The sequence below is a fragment of the Syngnathus scovelli genome, chromosome 15 (assembly GCF_024217435.2).
Source record: "Syngnathus scovelli strain Florida chromosome 15, RoL_Ssco_1.2, whole genome shotgun sequence".
NCBI lineage: Eukaryota > Metazoa > Chordata > Actinopteri > Syngnathiformes > Syngnathidae > Syngnathus > Syngnathus scovelli.
In genome coordinates this window covers 5,812,120-5,827,287 of record NC_090861.1, presented here as the reverse complement: position 1 = coordinate 5,827,287, position 15,168 = coordinate 5,812,120, and the positions used below count along the sequence as shown (strand labels likewise).

Genomic DNA, 15,168 nt, shown 5'->3' with positions numbered 1-15,168 from the left:
GGAGAGAGTTGCGAGCTGCTGGACACCAACATTTTACCGCATACTGGACAGAACATATGATTAACACTGGCAGTTGGGCTCACCCAAAAGTTTTGCACGTGCAAAACAGGTGGAAACAGATGCGGAAACTGATGTGGTGCCAGTTGCGCTAATTTGCCGCATTGTGTTTTTTTTGGGCCTTCGGGGAACGCACGCAATGTGCTTTGTAAAACCCGAGCTCAACTGCGCCGGGTGATTTTGCGTCTGGAAGGCAGGTGCCTGCCAAAAGTGGCATACAAAGCAGTGCAAGCCGAGTGCAAGCAAAACAAGAGCTCGTGTCAACATTTCTCAAATGCCACAAACGGAAACATTATTGCCACATATCCAAAAGTGCTGAATGAATATGAGCCAGTCACGAGAAGATGGCACGCCACAAGACAAAACTCCAAAAAGCTCAATCAATGTTCATGCAATTGCTGGCTTTTCCAAACTGAGCTCATTTGAACATTCTTGCCAACCAAAACAGCAGCACCCAAAAATTAAAGGGTGTCCAACCCAAGCGTTATGTAACCGCGCCATTACATCGGTCCATCAAAACGATCTCGAACATCGGTAAAATGGCCACAATGTAGTTTTCACTTCCTCCCTCGGGTGAATCCGAGTAAACTTGCCGCCGATGTTCTAAGAATAAACGAAGTGTTGCTCGAATGAGGGATGCTCTGTTTCCTGTGTGACACAATCACTTCCTTAATGGCAAGCCTGAGCACATTGCGCCATATGCTGAATAAGATCAAAAACCGCAAAGCAGGAAGTTGCTGCTGGCAGGCAAACAAACACACCTTACACCACAGGTGTCAAACTCAAGGCCCGGGGGCCAGGTACGGCTCACCACATCATTTTATGTGGCCCGCGAAGACAAATTGTGCATCAAATTCGTGTGTCGTTACTTTTTTAAATATTTGACCAGTTTTTACTCGTCTGATTTGAAAACGAGTTATTTGTCAGTTTGTTTTGTAGCTTTTACTGTACATAATATGAGGTGCTCATACATTTATTTGGGTTGACAGTCATAATGGCCCTCCGAAAGAAGCTATGACTAGAACGCGGCCCACGAAAAAAATGAGTTTGACACCCCTGCCTCACACTAAAAGCAACGGGAGCATGTAAGTCGGTAGAAACAAAACCAGTTTCTCTTTGTAGTCATTCTTGTCAATATTAATAAAAAGAGCACCACGCAGAATATACATGGGACCCGTTCTTGCCTCCTAGCACCGGACGGCTTTAATTAGTAGCGTGATGCAATCGAGGAAAGAGACACAAAGCGTAAACATGACATATGAGGAAACGCTTTAACGCGCTGCAATTATGCACGTACTCCAATTTTCTGATTTCGGTTTCTGGACTCCAAGGCTGTAAGTGACAATGTGCTTTAAACTTTTTTTTTTTCTTCTCCCCAAGGTTTTGCACGCACCGGACTGGAGTATAGAATGATGACGCTGCTGAATAAAATACTACATTCAAGGATGCCTCAGGTAGCGTGAACAAAAGGCAAATCTTGCTTTAACAGCGTCAAAATGGCACTTTGCCATTGTAGCCGGGAACAAAGCCACTGATGGAGTTCGCTTTCTGTCGAGTTCAGAAAAAAGACGTGTGGTGAGAATGCATTCAAGACTGGCGTGTTAACAAATGCAACGTCGTGGCGCTTTATTCGCGCTGTATTACGCCAGGGCCGCTGCTAGGCTGCCGCTTACAAGAGCCCTTTTCCAAATGAAACAACTTTTGTCTTCTGAGTGGAAACCTCACCTTGCTACTGCGACAAATACAACTTTTCATTTCATCAAATTCATGTAGGTGCCACATTTTTGTTTCTTCTCATATCATATGGGACATTTTGCCGTCTCTGACAATATCCACACGTTATATCAGACAATGGATTGCGTAACGGGATCTTTTGTTTTAAATCCACAGTAGATTACGGTTGACATGGATCTGAATCCCGAAATCTGTTCACTTCATCATCAGCACTGACACCAATTGACAAGTAGGTAGACCATCACTTATGCTACTTCCGATCTGATCTGATCTACCGCCCGCGCAGGAAAAGCGCACGCTCATGAAAAACGTCAACGATTGACGTAAAGTCAAGTTAGCATGTTTGCATTGTAATGTTTGTGCAGCGTCGCCGTGTATTGTGGCTACAAGAGGATAAAGTTCAGTCTTAGTCATTGCGCCCCTAAGATGCGGGCGGGAGCCGGCCGTGCACATCTGTCGGATTATCTGACGCTAGGAGAGTTTATTCTTCGGCGTGATGCTCAGGGGAGATTATTAGGAATCAATGCCAACGTGGATGTGTAGAAATAGAAAAAAAAAAGTCTGAATTTATTCAGACTGCGTTTACAGGGAACCTTTGATCGATCAGTCGTAGCGCTTAAAAAGTTGATATGGCCGACAAGTTGAATCGCAACTAATCTGACATTATGCAGACAAAGGCGTTGCTGCGCCGGGCCGCCCCCTTGCGTCATATTTCTTCATCTTGTTTGGGTTCGAGTGCAACGAGGTGTTACGTTTGATGGAGGATTTCCAAATTTGAGGATTCATATTTTATATTCAACATAGCACCCCATTCGCTGATTTAATTTATGGATAACCCTTTTCTGCAGGAACGGTGGCGGAGTGGATCACATTTCTGCCTTCTGACGAGCGAGATGGCCCGAGGCGCCGATTCGAACCCGCACGTGTGGTATTTGCGTCATTATCGGTGCAGAAAACACTCAATTATTCAAAATACAAATCCTCAAGGAGAACGATGATCATAACCGAACTGACAACTTTAAAAGCGAGCTTAAGTTCACACGCAGAAACGAGGTCACGAGAGCAACGAATTGTGTTAGTTCTAGACAAAGTAAAGTGTGTTCTTATTAGCATGATTATTCTCGCTGGTGGCAAGTCAAATAAGCAAACGAATCATGCGTGCGACGACTCGCACACCGCCGCCCTCGCCGGATTAACCAAAAAGTCATTAGCCGAGTACTTTTAGTGCCAATGAAAGACGTTTACAAGGACTTTCCCCGGCTGCAGCCTGCAGCTTTACGCAGGTTTATGTAAGCGGTGGGAAATCACAGGCGACCTGTTTTTAGAACCGAGCAGAAAACTGGAATCGTGGCCGCAAAGGAAACCGTGGACAGAAACGTCCTAAATCAGATGGCAAGTATTCCCCAATCGGCGCGCACATTGCATTGTACAGGTCTTAATCCTCTTCACCACGTGACTGTGCGGTCTTAATGGAGCTAACGGTCTGACACCTTGACAAGAATGCTTCTTCCCAAGCCAATAAAATCATAAAACGGCCTTAGAGGCCTTCTTGCCTCTTTGAACAGGCGCGATAGCCAGGGCAGCCGAGTAGACGGCAGACACTACGGTGCGAAGTGCCACAGTCTGGCACTAGACGCCGCACATGCACAGTCTCAAGAACGCACGGCTGCAGGGAACTAGGGCAAATATGGGCCATCGGGACAATTACTGGCACGGTGGAATGGTGGCGGGGATCCCATGTGCGGCGCTCCGCCCTTCCGAAAAAGACAGGGCAGACGCTTTACTACTACACAAAGCCGAAAAGACCGAGCGCCGATGGACGACAGCCGTTTGGGCGCACAAGATGGTCATTTTACCCGATTCTTCTTTTGAAAGTTTAATTCTGTTTGGGGTGGAGTGTTGTGAAAGCGACCGATTGGGGAGGCGGTGGATATGTTTGTGTCGGCGCTGGCAGCTGAGGCAATCGGAGGTTCTAAAGCACATCTAAGTTTGGGCAATTAGTTCCAGTGCCACTATTAATGTGCTGAAGGGGCGCGCTCGGCAGGGGGTCGAGGGCTCTGCTCAAAGGCTTTCGGGCCTCGCTAAGAAGAGGGCGGACGGGGGGGTTGAATATGGCCAGCAAAGGTGGGGGTCAGGACCTCAGGGCCATGTGAAAGCTGCACCATGTCCACCCCCCGCTTTACCCGGAGCACTTGGACCAGGCCGGTCGCCGCGTCTCTGCGCGGTGTACCGCACCCGTGACTGCACTTCGCTTGCAAATCAATCCTGATCGGCATTGGAAACACAGTACAAGAACAAGAGCGTCTTTATCATTTTCACAGATGCGATAAAATTCAAGATGCGTTCTCACAAGGTATTGCACATAATGCAATTATCCTCAACGACAAAAGAAGTCTCAGAGTACAGTCTAGCTATGACAAAAAGCTGTCGGTTCTGAACCGCCGGCCAGAGGGTAGCGATCGAACCTGCGGGGGTCCAGAAGGGGTCAGGTCCCTGAGGAGATATGCCACCGCCTTGCTTAAGCAGCAAGAAGATTTATTTGATAATCATTCAGGATTATGTTACATTTTTGGCTGGTTGGGTCAAAGCGCTGCCCACCGGACACTTTGACAGCCGCCTTTGTGTTTCGGCTGGACAATAGAGGTGAGAGGTGGGTGGCGGAGGGGGGGACCACCCCCCTCCAACAACTGAAGCCTGCTTCATCTGTAAAGTTCTTGCCTGCTGACCTCTCACCCCTAGCGTCATTGTCCCAGTAAAAATAATAAAATGTGTTCCGGCTGCTGTGTTTATGGCACGTCTTGGCGGGCGGTTCCCCTCAGTCCCGGCGACTTGCTAGGCCACGATGGAAGGTTGACACTAAGATTACAGTGAGATGAGTCATCCAAATGTTTGGATACACACAAGCCCGTTCAACATGCGATAGAGTTCAAAACCTCATGACGTAATTTGGGAATCCCCGCAATAGAGGGTCCAGTTTTGTCAATCAATCCGGGTTTAGGTGTCAACTCATCGAAACAGCCTGAGAGCCTTTTGTGCTTCGTTCTCAAACAGGTTTTACTTGATGGGTAGTGTAATCAGGTACACAGAAGAAGATTCAGTCAGAAAATAAACTAGACATGAGCGTTCCATGATATTCCAACAGAAACGGGTGTTGCAGAATTTCAACTGAACTTTGTGAAGAGGGAGAACTGATTAAGGTGTTGGCCAAACAAGTCCATTCAAGTTCTTCTTTGTTGTTTAGGTGATGAGAAACTGCTGTAACTGTCGTGAGGTTGGTTTCAAATGACTCACTCGGCACTTTAGATGATCAATGTATGGATGTTTCGCTACCAAGCCACAACGCCCCCCCCCCCCCCCCACACACACATACACACACAGACAAAAGTCAGGTCTGTAACCCCTGCTGCCCCCCCACCCCCCTTTGGAACCCTCTGTGCTCTTTGACCCAAACTGGAGGCCTGACTGAACACAAACAGTGGTCGTCCCTTCAAATAGCCCTCCGGACTCTCATCTACGGCGGGTTCCCGTTTCACCCGGCCAATGAAAAGCCATACTGTAAACAGGTCCAGGGTCGACCCCAACGAGATCCGGCCTTGTGTCCAGCGTACTGTAACGGAGCCCGATGCTGACAATACAGCCCCCTTTGGGCGTTAGGCAGCGGGCTCTCTTCCCCACTGGGCCCGCTCAGAATGGGGGATTAGGAAGGAAAAAAAGAAGGCTCCCCGTTAGGCTCTCCGAGGGGGTCAACCCCCTCCGAAGCGGGAGCGCAACCTCGTCCTAAGACACTTTAGCCTTTGTCCCCGGCGAGGGACGTGGGAGGCCAGAATGTCGAGGCGTGGCTAAGGCTCGGGACCAATCGGTTTGCCCGAAAGTGGGATAAACACACCATGGAATAATGCAAAGTGATAACTTCAGCTCTGAATTGGCGCTGGCAAAGAATCATTGCGAAGAGCTCTATTTTTCCGATTATGTCGAAAAAGAAAGATGCTTTCAAGATATTTGTGAGTGATCCCCAGCCATTGGTATGATTCACAACAATGTGGGGGCGCTTCTTGCAAACTAACGACTAAAGTGCAAAACAGGTAACCGGTTGCGTCTGCACCGGGCGGAGAGACGAAAAGACACGGAGAGGGAGGTTTCGGGTCAGAGGCTAAGTGAAATATATCCCCGCTCGGAGGCATGCGAGTGAGAGGATGCAGGAAGCTGAGGGCCGGAGATAAGGGCCGCAAGACGTGGCCGATAAGCACCCAAACACCTGCTGAGGCAAAGCCTCCCTCCGCTGCCGCTAGCGGCACTCTGTAAAACGCAAGCGGCGTCGGAGGGGGTGGACAACAAGGGAACAGAATCATCAGCTGGCCAGAACGGACACTGTAATCTGCTTTTCCTTTCCCAAAGGTGAAAAGTAGTGACGGAAAACTGTGGTGGGGTTTGGGGGAAAGGGTGGGTGGGGGTGGGGGTGGGGGTGGGGGGTGGGGGGCATCGCTCCTGCTTTACTGCACGCCTAATGGCATATGGTGGCGAGTATACGGCATCATTTGTAAGGTCGGCGGCTAGACAGCAGTGACAGAAATGATGCTGCTTGAGTCATGACATGCCAAAGCCACCGGCTCGGGCGATCTGTCCACAAAATGGAATGGCTTCTCCACCCCCCCAACACTACCGCCGCCGCCGCCTCCTTTTTACTACCCCGTTCTCGCCCAGGGACAAACAGACAAACACAAAAACAATCTGGAAGCGGTCAAGGGAGACCTTGAAGATGGCTGAGAGCGTGAGAGACAGGACCCATCAAGTGTCACATTCAAGCAAGTTCCAAAACTAAGCCGCAGTTGCTAAAACAAAAGGGCCTCTTTTCATCGCTAATCCAAAGACCAGGGTTGGGTCGTACTGCGTTTCGATCAAGCAACACTTTGTGCATATTATGGGGGGGGAGCTTCATTTTCTTTCCATCCAGAATTGGGCCAGCTTCAGATCACGTAAGATCTTGCATTCTCGCAATATCTTAGCTCTGCCCCTATAGTTTTTGCGGATTCTTGTCAAATATTTCCAGGAGGTCAACGTCATTGTTACATATGCAATACAACAACAACAAAAAAGACCTATGCATTGGCAAATACATCGATCAATTATGGTTTTAAGCTTCCGGCTGTGATTTACCCAACTGATCCCTCCTGGATTACAGCTTAGTTTAGGACCGGCCGGCCTGAGAGAGAAAGCAAGCGCTCCGATGCTCGCCACAAGTCGTCGTCATACACAGACAGGAAGGACCTTTTCGATAGCTACCTTCTTAATATTGTCATGAATTACACAAAGATTTGGTTCCAGGCCCCTACCTGACCTCTACGATGGCACAGAGCGGCAAAGGCTAATTTAGCATCCAGCCGCTTTCCGGCCGCTCCGCAAACCACTGGCGGATTAGCTGGCCTCACTTTCTTACCTGAGAGCGCTTTTGCAACAGGTGACGGCGGAGAGAATGGGCTAATTTTTATGACTAGCTTCTTAGCGTGCCGCTATCACTCCACTGGGGCCCCTTTTGCCAATCGCTAGCGAGCCATTCAAGTAGCAACAAAGAGGCTAATTAGAAGCTCTCACTGCAGGCTGCTCGCTCGGGCCTCTAGTTTGATACTTCCCAGGGAGGCTGGGGGCCCTCCCTAGTTTTTTTTTTTTTTTGCCCTTCTCCTCCACACACAGAGGATATTTGTGAGCACGCTCGGTTTAGCCCTCTGGCTCTTCCACATTTACTCATTGTGGAGATCCTCTCTATGGTCTGCCAGAGTGACAGAATCAGAGAGGGGGGGGAAGGCGGCACGTTTCCTTTTATGTGGCGGGGACCCAGAGAGAGGATGCTAATGGGATATCGATGGGATTAGAACCCGGAGCGGAGCAGGTCCAAGGTTCTATGAACTCTTAAGTAAAACCTATTCATCTCGGAGGCTGTAATTCTTTCGTGTGTTTTCTAAAGTGGAAAACCTTGATACAGATGTCTTGCGGGAGTTGAATAACAGCAAAAGAACACACTACTAAATGCAGACGGCGAGCTTCCTTTGATTGGTGCCAAAACAAGACAGCTTTTTTTTTTGGGGGGGGGGGGGGGGGTAGTAGATAGACATCAGAACGTTTAAGGCCGATAACGCATTTGCACGTCCCCTGATAACACGCTGTAATTAGCACTTCCCTAGAGCTCCCGTTCCGGACTCTACCACACCAAAGTGGACACGCGCAAGGCCCAGGACAGTTTGTTTTCCTTATCCATCCCTGCAAGGCCCCCACAGAGACAAAAAGATGAGGGCCTCTGTGTGTTGTAGCCCCCTGCCACGCCGGCCGAGGCCATGTCTGTGGCGGCTGGCCGCAATGGGTCAAGCTGCTTACTTTTATTGCGCAAGCGCCTCCTTCCACCGCTTATCTCAGGAGGGAGGTGATCTAATCAGCCTGCCGATTAGATCATTGCCTCAGCCCCCCCGCTATCCTCCGATTCCATAGGAGCATCACCGCTGCCGTTGCTGCCGCCTAGGAATTAACATGGTGAGCACACTCCGAAAAAAGAAAACCGGACATTTGAGCGCCTGTGTGTTGTTGCTTTGACAAGATGCAAGCCCCCCTTGGCCCCCTCCCCTTCGTGTCAAGTCTCTAATCGATACATCTCCCTATCCTGACAGTCGGGTAAGAGCACAGGTCTGAGATCAGAGCGATGGCGGTGTAAATCTTTACCGTTCAAGCGGAGCCTTTTAAAGTCGCTCTATAATTGGGCTGCAGCCAGAGGTTTTGGCTCGGGAGCGGCCGTGGCTTCGCGGCGGGTCAACGCGGCCGGCGGCTCCTTTACAGCCCCGGATCGGGAGGACGAGGGGGACCTCGGCTCTTGCCTGGGGGTTCTCACCACTCAAGGTTTGATTTTGAACGGCTCCTTCATAGACATACGTACGATCCACTCAGGTGGCTAATGAATGGCGAGCAAATACTAAGCAGGAAGAGGTGACTGGTCAGTTGTTGCTTTGCACGGGAAGAGCACGCATGTGCATGCAACATTATCACCTGCTGCAAACTGCACGCCTTTATCTGGACTCAATCTACGCTCGGAGGGATACCAGGGGGTTACGTCCCCCCCGCCCCACCTTCCCCTCCCACTGTGATATGCCGATACCGATAAGAGCCTCGGGCTCGCTGGTTAAACACCTGGAGCAGTGGGTTATTGGCGCGCCCTCCACACAAGGACAGGAAACGGAAGAGCGAGCACCGCCACCAATGCCGCCGCCGAGAAGTAATGAACAGCAAAGCATGAGAGTGCAGCCGTTAATGCGAACGTGATTATTTCCACCGCCGCTGAATCAAATAAGCAATAATAGGAATACCGAGAACAAACACAAGCAAACACAAAGAGAGGAGCAGGAAATCCTCATCTCATCTCAAAGTGGCCCGCCTAGCCGGCCGTATTTGGGGAATTTCAAGCGCTGATTGCTTTCTGGAAACTCTCACCTGTGCTACGCTCATTACGGCTTATTTGCACGAGGCGGGACCAAGCTACTTGTTGCGCACTGGGGACCATATCGGCAAGATTTCTCTTATGACAAAGCTCCTTGCATTCATTTTCCCCCAATAAAAGGCTCGCTCGACTCTTTCACAGAGCCAAATTCACGGAAAAGGAACTACGGCCCAAGTGGCAGAGAGCGTTTGAAATTCCAAATGACTATTTGTTTGATATAAAGCAGAGTATGAGCGAGTGAGTGGCAACTGATTCCCAACAGGAAACGTCGCCTTCTTTCTGGCTCAACTTGTAAATATACGGGCGGATGGCGTCAGCTCACACCGGTGACCTGCGCCAGCCACATCTGGAAACAATCCCGCCGGTGTTTGACGTGACCCGCCCGCGCCGAGTGAACTCTGCGAGTTTGTTGCCGAGGCGGCGGTGACCCCGACATGGTGGCAGCGGGGAAATGATGCGTAATTAGTCAAAGGCAACACGACTCCCGCTCGCCTGAAATAAAACATCTTGCCTAAGAACCGAGGAGTGTCGGTGTGTTTTTTTTTTTTTTCTCTCCCCACTTTCCCCCAAGCGTGTGATGCAACATTTTGATTTTGGGCTGTCTCAACGGTGCGTCTAAATGACGCCATTAGTATGCTGCGGGGCAGAGGCGCCGCCAGATCAATGCACGAAACTGTGTGGAAATCTCCTTTGATACGAGATTTCCCAGCTCGCCGCAATTGACGAAATTCCTCTTGAAACACAAGCAAGGCTCCACACGGCAGGCAGGCAAGCTTTTCTCAAGGCGGCCGCCGCCGCCGTCCATCCCGCCGTCTGTCTTTAAACGCGCCTGGACTCCATTTGTAGTTTGGAAAGCTTGTTTAAAAGTCGCCAAACGCCAACACGGGTAGACGTGACGGAAAGTTGCTCTGACTTTCACTCCGACAAAACTTTTGCTTGAAGAAATTCTTTCTCTCTACGGTAACAGTAGTGAAGCGACATACCACGAAAGCCGGAGGGAGGGGAATTCATTCGAGGTGAGGTGACGGAGTTCAAATCCTTAAGTGAACTTTAACCGCTGTGGCATTGTCATTGATTTGCGCAAACATTGAGAGGAGCTTAGAAGGAAAGACACAGCAAGAAAAAAAATAATCAAATGATGGCAAATGGCCGCAGACCTTGAGATGGCAGCAGTGTCACGCTAGCGCTACACTGTCCCGGGAGTACCTCCTTAGAAGCGCTCAGGGTCTAGCGTTCATTTCCTGGACGGCCCTCGCTAAAACGTTGTTTGCGATAGGACAAAAACAAGCCCACAGGACGCCACTAGCCGCTTACAACAACGACCCAGCGGTAAATAGCACTCGACAGACTTTCGGCCAAGAAAGACAAGACAACTATCAAGAGCGCAAGAAGAGCAGAGAATGAAACAAAGCGGTCCTACCTGTGCTGCTCCACGGCGTCGTTATCGGGAAGTTCCGCACCGCAGACGTTGCAGCGTTCGTGCTGGCTCCTGCCGTCGGGTTTCATGCCCACCGCCAACTCGCCCAGCTTGCTGAAGAACTCCCTCTGGATGAAGCTCTGGGGGAGCAGGCCGCCGTAGGCGCTGAAGTCCACCGACATGGCCAAGGCCGGCGACATGGGCAGGGCCGAGGCCATGGAGACTGGCATGGACATGATGGCGTGCTCGCCTTTGTGGTTGACCGGGAGCGAGTAGAGGGACGCCAGGTGCTTCTCGGCCATCCCGGCCATGGCTTCTAGCCCCATATGGCCCACGTCGGCTTGAGGGTCGCCCATGCCGTCGTCGCGGACGTAGTGCAGCTCGCGGGCGCTGGTGATCACGCTGCTCCTGGTGGGCGTGCCCGGCCCGTCTCGGTTGCGCTCCTCGCCGCTTCGCTCGCCGTTGCTGGAGGCGCCCGACTCGGTGCTTTCGTGGCCGTTGCCGCCCGCATCCACCTGCATCATTTCCGTCTTGATCTCGCTCACCAGGTGGTGGGTGTTGGCGTGCTGGCCCCCGAAGCCTTGCTGAAGCAGGCTCTGCCCGATGCTCATCAGGCTGTCCACCGCGGCTTTGGTGGGGCTCAGGTTGGAGACGCCGAAGGATGTGGAGACCGAGGGACTCTGGTCCACCATGCTGGACATGGCACCCGACAGATAGAGACTCTCCATGGAATGCTTTTGGGCGCTCTTGACCCCGTTCTGGCCTTTGCGCTCGTCGTCCTCCTCGGCGCTGCCGTCGTTGGCGCCGGCCTCGGCGTCGTTCTCGTCCGACGACTGGATGGTCTCCAGGATCTTGAGGCATTGCTCCTCCAAATACTCGATCTCCAGGATCTCCGCCGCGTACAGTAAATCGTCCAAGTCCTCCACTTTGGCCTGGAGCGTGGCAGTGTAAGCGTAGTCCAAAATCTGTTGGAAGGTCTTTGGCGAGAGAAAGTCCAGGGTGTAATGCTGGCTGCTGCGGTGGAAGAGGATCTCAAACATTTTGCTGGTGCAGGCCAACACCGTCCGGTGGGCGTGGAACTCCTGGCTGTCCACCATGATGACCACGTCGCACAGCGTCCCCGCCAGGCGCATCTGGTTGGCCTTGTGCAGGAGCGCCGTGGGGTGGTTGGGGTTCTGCAGCTGGATCGTACCCATCTTTGTTAAATCCATGACGTCGATGCAAGTCCACCGGGCCGACTCATGAGGCTAGCCTTCCCCCCGCTCGGCAGTGGTTTTAGCGACCGGATGAAACCTGCAACGAGGAACAAAGGTCCTTCTAAAAATCTAAAACATCATCAAAGACTTTTGAATGACAAGTAGGAAGTCCTTGCGGTCTTTTCAATCCGAACATCCCCCGCGGGGATGCTAAAGGAACATGGGCACCGACTGTAGATTTGTGAAAAGAGACAATTTGTGAGCTGTCTGCCTGGCTCGCCCTGCATACCAATCAGGCCGACATATGTCATGCAAAGACAGAGAGGGGCGAAAAAAAAACAAGAAACAAGCACGCACGTCTTCATTCGTTTAGCTGACCGGTTAAACAGGCAGCCTCACAAAAGAGCGCCAAAGCGGCCTTTTCGGAAATTAAATAGCCGTCTCGTTCAGTATTCCCATCACAAACCGGGAGGGGGGGGAGATGGAGCGGCGGGCAGAAATGGCTGGGAAGAGAGAGCGCCACACAATGCTGCGGCACTAAAACATCTAAAAATGAGCCACCAGTCACGTGGGCAACATGTTGAGCTCCCACAGTTCATAGGAAGTGACGTTCAAGTGATGTGACCCATCACATCTGCACTGTATATAGTGTCAGGCATTTCAAAGTGTGTGTGTGTGTGTGTGTGTGGGGGGGGGGGGTCAGGCACAGCCCTGCAACCATTCTTCCAAACGCCACTAATTGCATCATGTGCACAGCATCATGCACCGCATCATGTGCACAGAATCCCAATCTATGCGCGCTCAGCTTTTGTTTGCACAAATGAGCATTGAATAAATAGTACTACTGTACACGGATGGCATCGATTTGAAACAGGAGACGAGACGCGATGACAAAACCGACAGTCTCGCTCTCGCCCTCTCTCTCTCCCTCCCAGTCAGTCAACGGAGGTCATTGGCGACATTATCTGTATTACAGCTTTGCCAATAGCGTCCAATTTACGACCACCCCAACGCCAGCCACCCTTCCGTTAACGCTTGTTGCGCTCCTGCGCGTGTGTGCGCACTTAATGGTGCTCTTTTATCACGCACGTTATGTTATTAATAACACACAGAGACGGAAGGAAAAAAAAAAAAAAAGACGCGCGCCGTATGTCTAGACAGCGCAGACACAACACTTGCATTTGAACATACGCGATATCCCCCCCCCCCTCTCTCTTTAAGCCCAACCAAACAAATCGATGCGATCATGTGAGTGTGACAAATATGCATTCGGTATTCCAACACACGCTCCGGGGAGGGAAAAAAAAAAGTCCGCTTCATTTGGCGCACAGGTGGTCACCGATGTCATGACGCCAAACAATTTACCGACAGCTGTCAATTACTTTAATTGATATCGGGCCGTCTCGAAAGAAGAAAATACAATTAAGCGCCTTTAAATGAAAAAATGAAATAAAATAAATGATGCCACAACGTCACCAAAAGTCCTCCAGGTGCGTTCTGCCTGTCGCCGGTGCTTTTGCGGTTAAGTTAACCATTTCGAAATTGGGTCAACTTTGCGAACCCTTCATCCAAAGGTAGCGGGTTCTCCATGCCATGCACGTCAACAACTCGGCAAGGTTGAACGGGGACACGAAAGGTGCACCAGAACGTGAAAGTGCGTGGAAGGGCTTAAAATGACGACTATTAATAATCAAAATAAAAAAAATATGAACGGTCCTGCTAAGGTGGCGCCGGTCGGTGCGTGTCAGCCGCAGAACTCACCTGAAGTTAACGTGTCACGGAGTCCGGAGTGCAGGCGGACAAACAGAGGGGGCAGGCGGGCTTGTGGAGCATAGTAAAGCCCCGCTCGCTCCGTGGTTCTCTCTCGCGCTGGTGCTTCTCTGGGAACACGCACTAACTCCTTCCCTTGTCTCGCCGGAGCGAATCAACGCGGGCGGCGCTGACGTCAGGCTGCAGACCAAGCAGCGCAAACGGCGAGAAAGTGAGACACCTAGGGGGCTGTCTCATGTCCACATGTGTCTGTATGTCTTCTGTGTGTCATGCACGCACGCAGTCGGGTGAAAGGCGCAACCAAGCCACGCCCCCTCCATCATCAATACAGAACGTGCGCATCTCGTCAGGTTAGGAGATCTCGCGTTATTAAAATGAGCATTTGGGGGGGTTGTTTTGATATTTTTTTTGGAGTGGGAGAAAAAGTTGGAAGATTGGTGGGAAATGTGGGTGAGACCACACAACAAAGTCACCTTGGAGTTGGAGATCCCATTGTGTGCTGGAGACACACTTTGCCTTGCCTTGGGCTCGCTGGGGGCCTGTGGCACAACATTGCGATGGAGACCTCTGTCCATTTCCTCTTCCTGTTCCGTCTCGGATGACCTCGGCCAAGATGTTTCCTTAACTGGAAGCAGGAAATGTAACGCTAACATTTGACAATTCTATAGCTGACCGGGTTCTCCGACGGGAGCCTTTCTTTCGACGTGTAGACAAGATGATGACTTGAATGGGTTGGCTATCTCAGACGCACATCGACACTCCAGCGGCTGATAGACGCCGCCGCTGCGTGGGCTCTATCTGAGCGAGGAAGGTGCGGCCTGCAGACCGTCACTCGGCGTGAGCCCCCTCACCTTTGATCTGGAGATGCAATAGTCCCAAAAGAAAAAAATACTGCATTTTCTCCAATGTTTCAGTCAACAGGTTCTTGAGCCACCTTTGACAGGCTGACTGGGTTTGAAGCGGGAGGGGGGGGTGCTTTGGTAAAAATCCAATTTCCGTCAGACTGCCTTACAGTTGTGCTCTGGGAATCTTTAGATTCATCCGGGCACGGATCACAGAGTGCTTCATTACCTTTGAGCTGCGTGCTGCGCAGGCTTAGCTGGGGATAAAGAAAAAGGCACTCCCTTAATCTGTTTATAATCCGCCGTTTTACCGAGGGGGGAAGAAGGAAGATGAGGGAGGGTGAAATTATTAAAAAAAAAAAAAGAAGAAGAAGAACCAGATCATGGGCACACTTTGATATAATAACAAGGAGTTAGCCAGACAGCGACTGGAGAAAGTTTGGGGGCTTGTGTCAGATTAGATACAAAGAACATTAAGTGTCAGATTGAGGAATTAGAGCTCATGATTGGCGCCTTACGTGACTCCAATGCAAATTTCTACACACACATATTTTACGTAGCTGATTTGCATCACTTTTGAACTGCAGAAAAAAGTTAGTTGAATCATGACACAGTCCCCCCAAATTTATTATTATTGCTCAATATAAGGCAGCAATAGATGTTACATTTGCTTGCCAA

General features: G+C 50.7%; 1 protein-coding gene across 1 annotated transcript in view; it reads right to left on the bottom strand.

The window, feature by feature from the left end:
- zbtb16a (zinc finger and BTB domain containing 16a) overlaps positions 1 to 13,894 on the bottom strand; it is a 66,718-nt gene extending 52,824 nt beyond the window's left edge. Inside the window, exons 1-2 of the mRNA XM_049741998.1 lie at positions 13,640 to 13,894; positions 10,686 to 11,975 (exon numbers count right to left, since the gene is read on the bottom strand). Coding sequence (XP_049597955.1) covers positions 10,686 to 11,893 — 1,208 coding nt within the window. The 5' untranslated portion in view covers positions 11,894 to 11,975; positions 13,640 to 13,894. The remainder of the gene's footprint in view (positions 1 to 10,685; positions 11,976 to 13,639) is intronic.
- Between the last annotated feature and the right edge of the window lie 1,274 nt (positions 13,895 to 15,168).